The 15,942-nt window shown below is 59.2% G+C and overlaps 1 protein-coding gene across 2 annotated transcripts in view; it reads left to right on the top strand.

Annotated features, from left to right (window-relative positions):
* The first annotated feature begins 7,789 nt into the window (after positions 1-7,789).
* NOTCH1 (notch receptor 1) overlaps positions 7,790-15,942 on the top strand; it is a 44,808-nt gene continuing 36,655 nt past the window's right edge. For both annotated transcript variants that reach the window (XM_063353064.1, XM_063353063.1), the window contains exons 1-2: positions 7,790-7,997; positions 9,741-9,822. In XM_063353064.1, the coding sequence (XP_063209134.1) occupies positions 7,940-7,997; positions 9,741-9,822 (140 nt within the window). In that variant the 5' untranslated portion in view covers positions 7,790-7,939. The remainder of the gene's footprint in view (positions 7,998-9,740; positions 9,823-15,942) is intronic.

Here is a 15,942-nt window from a genome sequence, read left to right as displayed (position 1 = left end):
CCACCAGCCCTCTGCCGCGGCGTGGGAGCCACGGCACCGTCCCTAAACGTGGGGACGGGGAGAATCCCCATGGGCCAGCCAGGACGCCGGAGGGGACAGCCCAAGTGAGAGTCCCCATCCCGGCATCAGCTCCAAGCAGGAGCGATCCCTCCCTGTGGAGGGGACCCCACAAAGGGATGAAGGGTCGTGGCATCACAAGGGTTTTTTTGTTAATTTGTTTTTCAGCCTAATTCTAAAGAAAGTCCACGATGATTTTCCAGGAAATAAATCACTCAGGTACAGCTGCCAGCGGGCAGAGCTCGGAGAATGGGCTCTGGGGCTTCTCCAAACCCTGTGCCACCGGTTGCGGCACCGTGAAAGCCCTCGAGCGCAGCCAGCCCCATGGGAGCCACCACCCCACCGGGGCAGGGGACCTCCAGTGCCCCGGCACGAGGGGTGCACTGGGCATGATGGGGGGTTTCCTGGGGCTCCTGGGTGCACCCAAAGGAGGTTCGGGGGGGTCTTCCCTCCCTCCCTTCCAGGAACGGAGCCCACGGTGGCAGGGGACCCTGTGATAAAGCCGGCAGCTCCAAGGGGGCAGCCGGTGCCCCGCAGCCTCTCCCCTCCGAGAGGAAACGGCATCTTGCGGCCGATTTCTCCTGGTTCCCGTCTTCGTGTGCCTGGCTTTGATTCACGGCCGAGCCCTGTGATAATGTGGCTGCCTGGGAAGGAAGGGAGTAGAAGGAACGGGCTATTATGCTTGGCCCCTCTCCAGGAGGTGTTTTTGCTGGGAGGCACCAAGGTCAGAGCTGGGTGGGAAGCGTTCCCCGACAGCAGCCCTCGCACATGTGCCCGGCCATGGCGGGGGGGACGCAGGAGCCCCCACACCACCCCGGCAGCGGGGCTGCCATCCCGGCTGCCCACAGCCCAACTCAGCTTGCATCGGCGCAGAAGATGCGTGGTCCCCTCTGCATGTGTTGGGTTTTTTTTGGGGGGGGAGGGGGGGCAGGCGGGAAGAGCTGCTTTGCAGCTGCTCTGTGAAATTTAACATCTCCAAATTTTCCTGTTTCCACGCGGAAGGAAAGAGGGGGCGGTGGGTGGGAGCGCCCGCGAACAGAGACAGCAGCAAGGGCTGGGATGCAGAAAGCGCTTTTTCGCCCTCTTTTTGTAATCACTTAAGAATTTCAGCTGGCTTCAGCCTGGCGCAGGAGCTCCCAAGTCCCAAATCCCATTGCTGTGAGAACAGAGCTGGCACTGAAGCACCCCTGAAACTCCCTGCCGGCACCAGTGGCACCCCCGGACCCTGCAAACCAGCCCCCCCGGGGGCCAGCGCAGCAAGAAAGGGCATGCCCGAGTATCTGGGAGCGACGACTCCCAAAAAAAACCTGCCCAAAAATCTGCAAGGAGCGAGTGTCCATGCGGCATGACATCTTTCTTGAGCGCTTGCCCTGGGAGAGGCGAATCCCAGCGGCGCGCAGCCGGGTGAAACTGCGGGGATGCCAGCCTAACTCAGATGTGCTTGGCATCGCGCGGCGGTCCAGAAATCCAGTATCAGGTTCATGCCCGGGCTTGTGTGCAGAGTATCACGCTTGGGTTTTCACTGCTGCAAGCGATGGTTTTCAATTATTTAACGTAAATATCAGAGGAGGCCCGATCCTGGCCCCTCCACACACTCCGGTGAGCAATTTCTTTGCGGAGATGATGAAAAGTTCCATTTGCCTCAGCAGGAAAAGGAAGAACGGAAGAAAAAGCAAAGAAATGGACACTCTTGAAAGAAGATGCTCGTGAAACGCAGGGTGCAAACGCGTCCCACACGTCCCCAGGGCTGGGGACAAGGCTGGGCTGGGGTCTGCGCTTTGAGAGAGCAGGGTCAGATCCCACCTACCCCGGGCAGGGCCATCCCCCGCCCCATGTTGGGTGCCCACGATGCTCCCAGAGTCATTGCCCCGATGAGGGAGGGGAGGGGACAGGGACACGCAGGTTTGCAGCCCCCGGGTGCAGGCGAGGGCACAAGCAAGCCTGGAGGGGACAAGGACACCCACCGAGGGACCAGAGGGACACGCATCCCAAGCCAGCCCGTGCGGGTCGGTGCACCCACGTCCCGGCACCCGCAAGGGAGCAGCGCGGGGATGGGATGGGCTTGGGGACAGGCACATTGTCACCCGCAGCTCCATAAACCCCGTCGGCCTCTGTTTACACAGCAGCAAATATTTCGGTTGGTTTATGGAGGCGGATAAGAGCAGCGCGGGGGCCGGCGAGGCCGGGGCCGGGCAGAGAGACGCCTGCCCAGCACCTGCTCTCCCTCCACAGCCCATAAAGGTGTTTTATTTTAAACGTGACACATTTTATAGAGCAATAGCGCAGCAGCACCTTTCACCCCAGTACAAACAGTGTGGGGAAATCTGCTCCTCCGGGACATCTCCTGTCGCTAATCCCGTGGGTGAGAGTTACTAAACTGACTTTACACGCCGAGAAATGATGGCCAGAAGCAACCTTGCAATTAAAACCAGTTTCAGCAGCCTGCGAGGAGGAAAACCCCGCGGGCGCTGAGCCCGGGCGCAGCAGCCGTGGCAGGGCAGGGACAGGCATGGCATCGACCTGTGCCCATGGCGGGGCTGGTTGTCCTCTGTGCCATCCCGACCCCGGACACCCTGGTGGGACCGATCCCCACAGCGCTGCAGGGAGGAAAGTCATCCTCCATGGGCACGTGCTGCCGGAGGCGCTGCCGTCACCGCCGTGCCGGAGGGATGGCGCGATCGCTGTGATTTATCCTATGGCCGCCCATTCACAACCCTCCACTCAGCTATTTAAGAAAAAAAAAAAAAAAAGAAGAAAAAAGTCAGGATTTAGACCATTCTTGCAAATCCAGCCTCATTTCTCCGGTGCCCCAGGGAATCGCAGTTTAATCCCATTATGGGGCAGCTTTGGCTGGGATAGTTTTACATCGCAGGCTCCCTGACCAGCTGTATTTTTATCTGCTCAGACTTTCCAGGATGCTCTGCCCACTTTGCTTTACGCTCAATTACTAAAAATTGCTTTTTTTGAGAGCGCGAGCAAAGGTGTGGGTGCGTGTACCCGTGCAAGGAGGGCTCACCCCGCGAGCTGCTCCGAAAACCAGCCGGCAGAGCGATGCCAAGCCAAGCACGGTGGGGAGAGCAGGAGAAATCCAGTTTGATGTCTGCCTTATCGGTCCTATTATTATTGCACTGAATGTATAAGAGCAAAATATTGATTGTGATGATAAAGAGATGAAAGTGTCAAGAAGGAATAGGCACACTAGTTACTCAAGCGATTGGAAGCCGCGTTGGTTGTATTTAACAGGCATTTGCCATTAAAAAAACGCCTGTTTTTATTTAAATAGCCTAGGGCAAATTTCTCACTAAACCAACTTTCCCACGCCAGCCCAGTGCTCTAACTCTGGTTTTTGGCAAATTTTTTCCTGAGCTGTCAAGGCAAAATATATATAAGAATGCTGGTCTCACTTAGGTTTTTTTCCAGCCCCTGGAGACATGAAAATAATTTACAGATGTGCATTACCTGTTTATATTTGTATTAAGTTTTGCTTAACGGACATAATTTTCTTAGCTTGCAGTAACAAAAAAAATATTCCCAGAGTTTCACTCATTTAATTTTAACTTATTAAAACTTTTAAACATGTGTGGAGGTTTCATGTTTTTAAATCACTAATCACATGGACAGTTGCCAAGGTTTCTATTAAAGCCTTTTATGAACGCTATTTTTAAGAGTACCTAAAATCCCATTATTTTTAACCCCTGAAGACCACTCAAAATAAAAATTTTCTTTGGATTTATGTCATATTCACCTCCTATTGCAAAAGGATTTATGCTGAACGCTGGCTTTTCCCTTCCTCCCTTTTTTTTTACCTTTTGCTGGTGGGAGTCTCTGGGGGAGGCGTTTGGAAGAAGGAAACTCGAGGAGGTTCCCTGCGAGGATCTTGCACCAGATCCCCCCTGTACCAGGGGAGGGATGGCACCAGGTGAAAGCGGGGCATCCCACGGCAGCGCCTGGCTGGAGGAGTCATCCTCACGCCGATGCTCGTGCCCCCGTCCTGCCCGTGGGAAACCACAGCGGAGCCTTTTACCTCCCTCGTGGCAAAGCCCTCCCCGGTGCAGAGCCGCCCGGCTGCCGCAGGGTGATGGCGATAAATAGATGTATTTGACCTTTCGTGTTCGGGGGGGTGAGGCGGCACGGCTGCGCGGCCGCACGCACGGGTGTGTTTGCATTTATCGGCAGCCTTGCCCCCGGCCGCCGCGGGCAGACCCTCCCCACCGCCGAGGAAGGACGGGGCCAGGGCACGCACGTGGCTTCCCATGGGCTCTTTCGGCCCCGGGCTCATGGGTGTCCAGCACCCGAGAGCAGCCGGTGCCAGGGACACCCGGTTGCCCAGCAGTGCCGGGGCAGCAGGCAGGGCTGGGTGTCCCCAACCGCCCGCTCCTGCCACCGCATCCTGCCACGCCGTGCATCACCACCCCTCCGTCCCCAGTCGGTGCGGGCACAGTGGGTACCCCAATGGCCCCGTGTACCCCAGCACGGCCACGATGGTCTGGCGGGGCTGGGGGGGCTCTCTCCAGTTTCGGGGAGCAAGCCCCCGAGCACAGCTAAGCTGAACGCGTGGTGCTTTTCTGCACATGGGGAACAAGCCCGGGCAAAGCTACAGCCGGTATTTCCAGGCAGGGAGAGCCGAGATGCTCCCTGCTCGCTGGGCGCCGACAGGGAGGGAGAAGGGGGGAAGATGGAGAGGAAGAGAGCTGAAGGCTCCGTCTCCAAGAAAGCCCGAGCGGTGGAAACCTCCAGCCGCCCTCACGGATGCCTCGTCTGTGGCCAAGGCTGAAGGTGGTGGCAACATCGTGGTGGCACAGGGACACCACTCAGCCAGGGCAGCGGCAGGGGACGCATCCCACTGCCTAGCTGCTGCCATCTTCCTCCTGCCTGCAGGGAGGAGAACACGGGGGCAGCACCCACTTCCCTACCAAGGGCCAAAATGAGGGTGAGGAGCCATTGCAGCCTCGCGTCCTTTGGCATCTGTTATTTGCTCTTGAAACGGGCTGGTGGCCCGGCCTTGCTCCTGCTCTGCCGTGATGGAGCGAGGCAAGTGGCACCTTCCCGGGGTGATTTAAGGTTTCAGAGGGGGCTCAAGCTCCCAGTGGCACCCGAACCTGAGCGGCACCGTGCTCTGCCCAGAGCCCTGACCCCCCCAGCCGGACCAGGGCACCGCTTTAGAGCCCAAAGTGCCGAATGCAGGAGGAGCAGGGAAGGAGGGGAGAGCGCGGGAGCGAGGTACCGCTGCAGGGCTCGCTCCTTTGATCTGACGAGCAGACTCTGCCCTTCGGTTTGTTTAATTGTTTCACACTTGCTCTGGAAATAATTTACAACAGGAAGCAGTGGGATAACACTGGGCCTGGCATGGGACGGGATGAGCCCGGGGGCTGCCGAAGAGGTGCCCTGTGATGAGAGACACAGATGACAGTGTCACCTCTTTCCCATTAACCCGTTGCCTACCCCCGCTCCTCTTCCTCTTTCCCAAGCTTTCAGCCAAAGGCCGTCAGCTGGCCCCTCACGTCCCCATATTTGAGAGTTGTAAAAGAGCCATCCGATGGCCTCCAACAGCCACAGCTCTGAGGGGTTCGGGGGGAGACCCAGGAGCCTGATGGAATTTAGGTGCCCCTCATCCCCAAGGCAGTTGGTACCCCAAATTCTCTGTGCCCTGAGCTTTTGCCCCCCCACTTTGGAGGCATGGTGGCGCAGTGCTGCGGTGGCAGACCCCAGGCTGGCCTGGTGTGAAGCAGAGTTACCGGTGTGGCGATGAGCCTGGCTGAGCAGGGCTGGCCCCCACAGCCCCGTGAGGAAGCATCCATCACTCATTAGCACCCTCGCACGGGCTGTTTTGGGCGGCGGTGCTCTGTGGGTACAGTCGCTGAGCACCCCTCTGCAGGCACAGCCCTGGACTGACACCGGCAAACACCAGTTTGAGTGCTTAAGCCCATCCTCATCCTCGGTCTCAAGGCCTGGCTGGGTTTCGGGTGGGACATCCCCACACTCCCATCCCATGGGCTCTGGGGCCGGGCTGGACCGCGGCACAGCGATGGCCGGGGGCTGGAGTGGGGCTCTGGGGACACAGGGATGACGGCGTGGGGACCCACAGGCAGCGCTGCACACGCGGGAAGCCTGCACGCATCTGGGGGTTGTCGGGCTGCAGCCTCCCCGGTTTGGCTTCCCTCCTTCTCCTAATTTATTTGTTTATTTGTTGATGCGGCGCATGGGGCTGGCCGGGGCTCTGCCTGCGAGTTCATTAGTTCACAGCACAAAACAAACAACATCCGACCCCGGCTCCACGGCAGCTGCATGCACCTATGGCGAAGGCGGGGAGGAAAGGGCTCGCCGTACCTGCGCGCCTGCCTGCGCGCACCCGCGTCCTGGCGCAGGGCACAGGGTGAATGCCAGCCCCGTGCCCCCAAGCGCACCCTGCGCCCAACTGTCCTCAGACCCTCAGGGGTTGCTCAGTCCAAGCCCTGGTCCCTCCGTGCAACCGGCCACACACACCCCTGTGTGTCCCTACGGTTTTTGAGCCCAGGGCCCCCTCCAGACACGCTGTGGGTCAGGCTGGGGGCTGGGGTCCTCCTATGGTCCGTGACCAGGGGCTGCAACCCACAGGGGCTGTGTCTCCCGGGCTGTGCAAGGGCTGGGGGGGGCTGCACTGGGGGGGCTGCGCAGGGCTGAGGGTGGTTAAGAGGGCTGCACCAGAGCTGGGAGGGGGTTGTGCTGGTGCTGCACTGGGACGATGGGGGGAACTGCACTGGGATTATGCAGGGTGTGCGTGGGGGGGCTGCACCAAGGCTGGAGTGGGGGGCTGAACTAGAGGTGTCCAGGGATGTCCAGGGGTTGCATTGGGACAAGGTGGGGGCTGCTTGGCCGGAGGAGGTGGGGGGGTGCATGGAGGTGTCAGGGGTTGCACTGGGGCTGTTTGGGAGGGCTGCACTGGAGCTACACCGGGGATGGGGGGGCTGCACTTTAGAGTTGTGGGGACTGCATGGAGGGGGGCTGCATTGGGAGTGTCTGGGGGCTGCATGGGGAAGCTTCACTGGGGTGTCCAAGGCTGCACCGGGGGTGTTTGGTGGCTGCAGGGGGCGAGACTGCACTGGTGGTGTCCAGTGGCTGCATGGGGGGGCTGCACTGGGGGTGTCCGGCGACTGCAGGGGAGGGGGCTGCACTGGGGGTGTCCGGTGGCGGCACGGTGGGGGGCTGCACTGGGGGTGTCCGGTGGCTGCGGGGGAGGGGGGGAACTCGGTGTGTCCAGTGGCTGCATGTGGGGGGGCTGCACTGGGGGTGTCCGGTGGCTGCATGGGGGGGGCTGCACTGGGGGTGTCCGGCGACTGCAGGGGAGGGGGCTGCACTGGGGGTGTCCAGTGGCTGCGGGGGAGGGGGGGAACTCGGTGTGTCCAGTGGCTGCATGTGGGGGGGCTGCGCTGGGGGTGTCCGGTGGCTGAGGAGGGGAGGGGGGGAACTCGGGGTGTCCGGTGGCTGCATGTGGGGGGGCTGCGCTGGGGGTGCCCGTGGGGGCCGCGCGGAGCCCGCAGCCCCACTCCGTCCCCACGCAGGGACCCTCTGTGGCGGGAAGGGGGATCCCAGCGGCAGCCCCCCGGGCTGGGCAGGGAGGAGCGTCCCGTCCCGTCCCGTCCCATCCCGTGCCGCGCCGTGCCGCGCCGTCCCGCCCCGCACCGTCCCGCCCCCCCCCCCGCCCTCCCGCCCGGCCCGGCCCGGCCCGCCGGGGCTGAGCAGCCGCGGGAGGCGCCGGCGCTGGGAGTCGCTGCGTTCGGCGCTGGGTCGCGGTGTGTCTGGGGGGGGGCTCCCGGCGGGGCAGCGCGGAGCGGCACCGGCTCGGCTGGGCTCGGCCGAGCCCCCGCGGATCTATGCGGCTGTGAGCGGCGGGAGCAGAGCGGGGATGGAGCGGCTCCTGGCGCCCGGCTTCCTGGTGCTCCTGCTGCCCGCCCTGACGCGAGGTGAGGGCCGCCGCGACGGGACCCGGGACCGGCAGGAAGTTTGCTGAGAGCGGGGCCGGGCGCGGTGTGTGCCTCGCTCCCGGCCGGGCACCGCGGGGCACCGCGGGCACCGGAGCCGCGGAACCGTCGAGGGGGAGCGGGTGGTTCGGGATGCGGGGTCCTCGTGGGAACCGGGACTCGGTGCCGCGGGATGCCGGGGGACCGGACTCGGCTCTTGCGGGGGGGACCGGAGCTCGGGGCCGGAACCGTGGAGGGGGAGCGGAGCTCGGCACCGCGGGGGGGCCGGGGCTCGGTGCCCGCGGAGAAGGTGGCGGGGGAACGGCCCTCGGGGCCGCCGGGAACCGGAGCTCGGTCCCGGGGGGTGCTGCGGGGAGCCGCGCTCGCTGCCGTCGCGGGGAGCGGCGCTCGGTACGGGGGGCGGGCGGAGCGGGGCGCGGGGGGAGCCGGAGCTGGGGACGGGCTCGGTCCGGCGGAGGTGCGCGCAGGGCGGCCGCGCTCCTGCCTGTTGTTCTGCGAGAGCTTTTGACCGTTTTGCAAATTTTTCTCGGTTTCCTGTTTCTTGAAAGTCAGCCGGGGCCCCTCCGCGCCCCCCCCCCCCCCCTCCCCCGCCCCTGCCCCGGGGCGGGTCTCAGCGCTTCGCCGCAAAGCGCTGGGCGACCGTCGGGGGCGGCCGGTCGGGGCCGGGGTAAAGAGCCCTAAAAGTGACCGGAGATGCGGAGCGGAACGGGGAGCTGCCCGCCCCGGGGGGGCCGGGACCCTGCGATGTCCCCGCGGCCCTGCGATGCCCACCTCTCCCGTCCTGGGGCCGGGCGAGCAGCCTCCTCCGTCGCGATAACGTCCTGGGTGGATTTTGGGAAGGGGAGGCAGAGGGGCTGCCGTCATCCTGCTCCACACCGGGCTGAGAGCCGTGCCTGGGCCCTGGCTCCTCGGAGCCAAAGTTTGTAGAAAGTTGTGCCCGGCCAGAGTGGTCCCCAGCACCCCACTCCATCCCCCGTTGGGACACACGGGGCTGGGGACAGAGCCCCGGGGGCAGCGGGGGGTCCCCGGGCAGGGGGCAGAGCCCCGAGGGCAGCGGGGTATCCCCGAGGGCTCAGCAGCCGTCCAGGGGGAGAAGTTTGGTTCTGGCGGTGGCGGTGCGAAGCTGTAGTCGCTCAATGTGAAACTGCTCTGGCTGCACACGCGTGTCGCAGAACCGGTTACCGTGAAGAGCGAGCGGGGCAGAGAAGGGGAAGAGCGAGCCGTGGTGGAAATCGGAAGCGATTCTGGTACTTTCAGCGAGTTGCTGTGGTAACTGTGCAGAATTTGGCTCTGAGGGCCAGACAATGAAACCTCTACTCATAGCAAGTTGTGTCGGACGACTCATTTCGTTACTGAGTTAATGGCAACTAATGGGCCCTCGGGCAGATGGTTTTTCCCAAATGGCATTTGTCACTCAGGGGCCTGATCTGGGGTTTCTCTCTGTCAGTCCTCCCGCTGGAGGAGAAGGCAGAGCCTACCCTTAAGCCCACCCTGAGTTTATTTTTAGGTGAGCCTCTCAGCGCTGGGGCCATGCGGTCCCTGCCTGCCTCCGTCAGCCCGCGGGTGGGGGCCGCCGGGTGCTGCAGCCCCCATCTTCCCAGGCTTCCAGGGGTAGGGTGCTCTGGGGATCTCTGCGAGCCTGTCCCCGGCCCAGGTGACGCTAGGGGATGCAGCCCCCCCGCCACTCCACTCGCGCTGTGGCTAACTCTCTCCTTCTGTTTGCAGGTTTACGGTGCACGCAGCTTGCTGAATCCTGCCTCAACGGGGGCAAGTGTGAAACTTTTCTCAATGGGACGGAGGTGTGCCAGTAAGTATGGAGGAGGCAGAGGATTTTCATCTCCCCCGACCAAAGTATTGACATGCATGTTGACTTTGCTTTGAAGGCTCTGGATTTAATAGGGCAAGATGCGTTTTCTTTCCTTGAGTGGCAAGAATAACCTGCTTGTGTAGGAGTCGCTGCGAGTCTGGCAGGATCGGGCTTTGTTCCTAGCTGGGTGGAAAAACATGGGCAAAGGGCCATGTTTTACTGGTGTTAACCTATGCAGACTGTCCTGCTGATGGAGCAGGAGGTAGGGCCAGCCCACGGCGCTTGTTGGACCGTCGGGCGGGGAGGGAGGCTGTCTGTCTGTCTGTCTTCCAGCGACTCCCTCCAGGCCCCGAAGCGTTGCCTTTCAGTCCCTCGCACCCTGGCAGTTCCTGCTGCAGTGTCCAGTACACGTCCGATAAATGTTCAAGAGAGGTTTCATGGTGTGGCTCTGGCTGCTGGAGATGCCCCACTGGTGTCTGTGGGTCTGCAGGGCATCACCCGGGGCAGGCAGGGGAGCAGGGCCACCTCCTCCCCGCAGCCCTGCTGGCACCGGTGCCAAGCTGCGGTCCAGCTCGGCATTCCTGGTGGGACCTGGCACCCGGGCAGGAGCTTTCTCCAAGCCGATTGTGGGGGAAACGGATGTGTAAAGCGTTGGGACTCTTTGAAGGACCCAGCGACCCACCGCAGCGATGGCCGATTCACTCCAGGCTCCCAGGGAACAATAACCAAGAGAAATGAATAAGACTCCAGCTCCCTTTTTAAAACTATTCCATAAAAGAAATGTGAATGGGCAAGGCTCTGTTTTCCGGCCAGATTTCCCCTCTGCCTGTTGAACGTGGCCTGAGCCGAGAGCAGGCGGGGAGACGTTCCCACCCACCCCAAATTTCCAAATAGGAAGTCCTCGGCGGAGGAACCTGAAGGCATTTCCAATCCCAACCTGTTGAATGGCAGTTTCCCTTGACAATGTGTGTTGCTTTTTGCAAATCCGCCTGGGTGCCGTTACTCTGCCCAGTAGCTGGGCACCTCCCGCCCCCTTCTCCAAGCTGAGCCCCCCAACCCTTTGGTGCAAATAAATCAGCAAATCAATCAGGCACATGAGCAATTTAATGGACAAAGGCTGGGTCCCTTTGTGAGCCACTAATGAATGCACGCCACTTTTTTTTGCACAGAAGCCCTTACCAACGCTTGACGCTCTAAATCTTGTTTTCTTTCATTCAAAGAGCGACAGCTGGGATTCGGTCGAAATTCGGCAGCTATTGTTAAGGGAGGCAGATTAATGCTGTGTGACTAATCATGTATGGCTTCCCAGAATGCCCAACCCTCCACCCCCTCCCCAACCTTACACCCCTCCTTTTCCTTGTGGTCATTCTTCCCTTTTTTTCTTAAGTCTCTGCAACTCCTGATTTACATTTCGTGTGCAGATGGTGATGGAATCTAATTAGATCTGATGTGTGCGAGCTCTATTTGGAGGAGAAGCCTCCAAAGTAGGCTCGGGGTGGGTTTTTTTAAGAGAAAAAGTTAACTTTAAAGAACTTCATCGTTGCTAGCTGTGAATAACCGTCTCTCTCTTGGCGGCAGCCGCCGGGATGGCTTCGCGAGTGTGTGCGAGTTATTTTTTTGCAGGAAAGCAAAGTGTGGTGTGCTCGCAGTGTGTTACAGTGCTTGTCCCGTGCGGGGTGCGCTTCGTGAGCGATGGGGGCAGATATTAGAGGCACTGCCAGACTGGAGGAGGTGCAACTTTCCAAGGTATCTGATAGCAGCTCGCAAAATCCTGGTTTTTCACTTGTTTGAATATCTCTTTACGAGGAGTTTTGCTTCCAAGCTTCTTAAACAAAGCAGAGCCAAGAACACAGATACCAGACGCAGAAAAGCTTGGCACTGCCCTTTGGCGCCTGCGTGAAATGCACCATTTTGGCTGCTGGCCACATCTCCGCTCGGCCTGGCACTTAACAAAGTTTGGCCATAAAGCCCCATTGTGCTGCCCCCACAAATCCAATTAGAAAGTGGAGTGAAATAAATAGCGTACGAGGGAGACGCTACTCCAGCGGACAAGTGTCCCGGCGTTTGTGGCGGGAGAGAGTTAGTTGGGTTACGTGAAGACGGCTCTGATAACACCAAAACCGAGTTATCAGCCCTGTTACGGAAAGGGAATCGCCGGTGCGAGACGAGGAGCTTTCTCCGCCTTTATTATTTTACAGCGATAGTTTGTAAAACTCCAGGTGCCTTATCTTGCTTGTCCCTTTGCCAGGCAGTCCGGGGCATGCAGGGCTTTAATTGAATGGAGGGGACGGAGCATTTGATCGGCTGGAGGGCTCGCGACAGAAGCGGCCTAATTAAGCCGCCTTTGGAGCTGCTTTCCATCTTGGCAGGGGCGGTTGGGTCTTTCAGTGCTGGAAGAGCAGCGGCGGAGTTCGGTGCATCGTGCCCAGACTCCAGCCGAAGGCGCGGGGTGTTTCCGTCCCACGCAGGACACTCGCACCGGATCCGGAGCTTTAGAAGGTCCGGGCTGCGGAGGGCTCGGAGCAGCAGGCGACGGCTGCTGCGGTGTTTGACGTGTGGTTTCACGGCGCTGGGGAGCTGTGGCTTTCCAGAAAAGGCACTCGCTTTTGACTGAAGCATTTTCCCAGGCAAAATGAGAAGGTTTTCCAAAAGGTCGTTTTGATTTCTAGGGATAGCTCCTAATTAGACTGTTGGATAACCGTAGTTTTGCCTGGCATCCCTGCAAATGAGTGGGGCTGATTTTAGATCGCTGTGCCATGTGACGGTTATTCCCAGGACCTCCCTTGCTCCGCTAGTTAAAAGCAGATGGCATGAAAGAGGGCTGAGTTTCAAACCCCGCTCCACCAGCCTTTCACCATTAGAGTCAGAGGAGCTGCGCCTGGGTTGTCATACTCTTGCCCGGAGAAGCCAAAGAGACGGCAAAGGAAAAGAATAAGTTAAATTAATCACTAGGCTTGCGCTGAAAAGGGGGAAAAGTCGGTTTGCTAAAGTACTTCCTCTGTTTACGAATCAGCGCGGCGTTGTAGTTCAGCCGGGGCGATGGCTCCTGAGCTGGTGCCCATTGCCACCACCAGCTTCCACGGGCAGCGGGCCAGAAACCTTAGAAGAAACATTCAGAGGGGAGACCGTAGCGGGACGAGATGATTATTTTAGCTCAAAACTCTTTCAGGAGACAACCAGGAAGACAGAGGAGTGACCTGAGCCCTCCAGCTCTCTGCGCCCTTCGAGTTATTCAACTGCTCAGTCATTGTTATCTCATTGTAAAGGGCGGAAGTTTCCTTCTGGTTTGCTTTTTCTCATGTGCTTTAACCCAGCGTTATTTCCATGAAATAATAACAAAGAAAAAATGCAGTCTCCGTGCTGGAGAGGAAGAGGGTGGAGTGTTGAACAATCAACCAGAGGAAGCTCTTAAAGAAGTAGCCGAGCGGTGATTCAGCCATGTTGAGAACTCTTGATGGCTCTTTCGAGTCTGATCTCATTCTCGGAAAGAACAAGGTGGAAATGGGTAAGAGGGTAGATTAAAAATACAAAAGCGTCACCTGTTGCGGATTCCAGTGGAAGAGAAACTTAGCTGAGCAGCCCAGCTGGTGAGGTCACTAGGACAGCAGTGGGATTTTTTGGCTCTTTTCTCTGGTTACATCTCTCCTCTCTGCAAGGCGTCGTGATGGTCATCCGTTGTCTCAGGTGGTCCCACTGACTCCCGCTAACTTGCCTTGGGATTTTATTGGTTGGGCTGAGGGTTTTTTTGCTTGATTTTTCTCCTGGCTTGGTACTTGCGATGGCCAGAGGGTTGCACCGCGTTTGGGCAGGGGCCAGCGCGGGTCATGCTCAGGAGGAGATATCTCAGCGGGTCCCTCAGCAGTGCCTGCGGTACGGAGATGAGCAGGAGAGGTGGGGTGATGCCTGCTGAGATGAATTTGCGCGGGGGCTCCCCAGGATGCGGAGGGGATGAGGTATTCGTGGTGGCCATCACCTGAGATGAGAGGGGCTATTCCCTGCCAGGTACTTGCAGCTGTTAAACGCGTGATCCCGCGGTGTGGTGCAGTGCACGGGGCTCTGCTCCATGAGCAGCTTCTGGAGGTGGCTTGCTTCATCACACAGGGTATGTTTTATTCCACCGAAACCTCTGACTTGCTGTCTTCCTACATGCTGGAAGCCACAATACATCCTTTTGTATCTGCACGCCCTGGTCTCACCTCCAAGGCTGTTATGGTTTATTGTATGTAGCATGAGGCAGACATGCTTGGTCCTTGCAAGGCCAAGCTATTCACCAATTAAGGGCTTGGATAACATAATCAGCAGGCAGTTAGCAAGTTTTAAAATAACATTGTTTGGAAATTAACCTGCTCTTTCCAGGCCTGGAGGTGTGCTGACCCTCGTTTTGCTCGTGTTGGTAGGTGTCCCGAATGGTAACAGCATGTGTACATGAGTGGAATGTGAAATTTATAGAGCATCGGTGTGTTTAACGAGGGAGTAGCCTCGGGGTGCAGTTACCGAGAGCTGGTAAGCTCTGGATGGAGACTTCTCCACAGTTAACGTGTTGCCAAACTCCAGGTGAAGGTTTTAGATCATGTATTGGGGCTGCGGCGTGGAAGAGCCTCTGGGATACAACTTAACGCCCCTTAGGAACGCAGATCTGCAATGGGGTCTCGGTTGAGTCCCGCCTCCGTCCCAGGGGCCAAAAAGGTGGTTGGGGTCTGTCTGTGTCACTGCAGGTGCGTGGCTTTGTGTCCAGCAGGTTCCTGCTGCTGCCGAGGATGGGGCAGCACCGCAGGACACTTGTGCTGCATGTTCACCACTGCCCAGGTCAGCCTGGGGCTGACCTCCTGCAGCCCTTCGCTTTGGGGGCCAGGGTTAGAGAGACCATCAGGCTGGAGAGGTGAAGGTTTGGGGTGATTCCAGATACTTTCCAAATGGTCTTTTCATCTCATGGCATGCCGTTGGCATAAAGCACTGAGCCCCAGTGCCTGGAAGTGGCTGTGCCAAAATTCTGCAGGTCCCTGACATCGCCCCGCTGCACAGGGCCCTTGTGAGCCTGGATTTGCTGTGGGGAAGAGGCATCCCAGCTTCCGCAGTCCATCCATGCATGGAAGGGCTCCATCCTTGGGGTTGGCCTTGATGGGAAATGGCAGTGGCAGGTCAGTGTTACCACCATCCCGAGGGCTGCTGGCCATGGGCGTTGTGTTGGGCACTCACCAGCCCGGGGCTGTGCTCGCACTTGGGTCTGGGGTGAAGCTGCAGGTACTCGTGCTGGCCAAAGATGTGGAATGAGCAGTAGAAATGCTGCTCTGGTGTTGAGGGGGGGGTGTTGCATTTTTGTTTCTTGGATATCTGAGCTCAGAGGCATCCAGGAGCAGAGATGTGAGAGTCAGGGCTTTGGCACCGCCGGCGTCAGTGGGGTCTGATAAGGGGCACGGAGCCGGGGCTCTGAAGGGCTGAGGAAGCCCTGCTTGGACTTCATAGCACAACTCTCTTGGCACATCAAGGCCAGGCTGGATGGGGCTTTGAGCAACCTGGTCTAGTGGGAGGTGTCCCTGCCTGTGGCAGGAGGGTTGGAGCTAGGTGATCTTTAAGGTCCCTTCCAACCCAAAGCCTCCTGTGATTCTATCGTGTGTGATGTTGGGAAGCCTTCGCAACACTCCACTAGGTCTTAGTGGCACCAGATCGTGGCAGCTCACATCTGCCTGCTTGGAGAGCCCAGGGACAATTAGAGATGCCCACCTGGGGACACCCCAGTCTTTACTTTGAAATCTGAGTCTTGCTGGTAGAGCAGCTCGGCACTGCTTCCAGGTGGCCATCTAGCCAAGGTGTGACGGTGCCCGTTCAGACTTGTGTGCCCTTGTGTGGACTCTGCCTTCCCCAGTGCAGGGCAGCGCCTGGACCCATTGCAGTGCCTCCCTCTACAGCTCTACCATGTGTCTGGTGGAGCTGTCTGGTGGATCTCGTCTCACCTCCCCGTGTTGGCGAGTGCCCTATGGCAGGGGTTTGCAGTACAGGATGGTGTCAGGGTTTCCACGTACATCAAGTGAGGTTTGCTCAGTGCCTCGGTTTCCCTCCACGTGCTGCTGCTTATCTGAACATCAAAACCTGTCTTGGTGTGAGCTGGAGCAGCACGACCTG

The sequence above is a fragment of the Chroicocephalus ridibundus genome, chromosome 15 (assembly GCF_963924245.1).
Source record: "Chroicocephalus ridibundus chromosome 15, bChrRid1.1, whole genome shotgun sequence".
Taxonomy (NCBI): domain Eukaryota; kingdom Metazoa; phylum Chordata; class Aves; order Charadriiformes; family Laridae; genus Chroicocephalus; species Chroicocephalus ridibundus.
The sequence above is the reverse complement of the archived record's forward strand: the minus strand, read 5'-3'. Positions and strand labels throughout refer to the sequence as shown.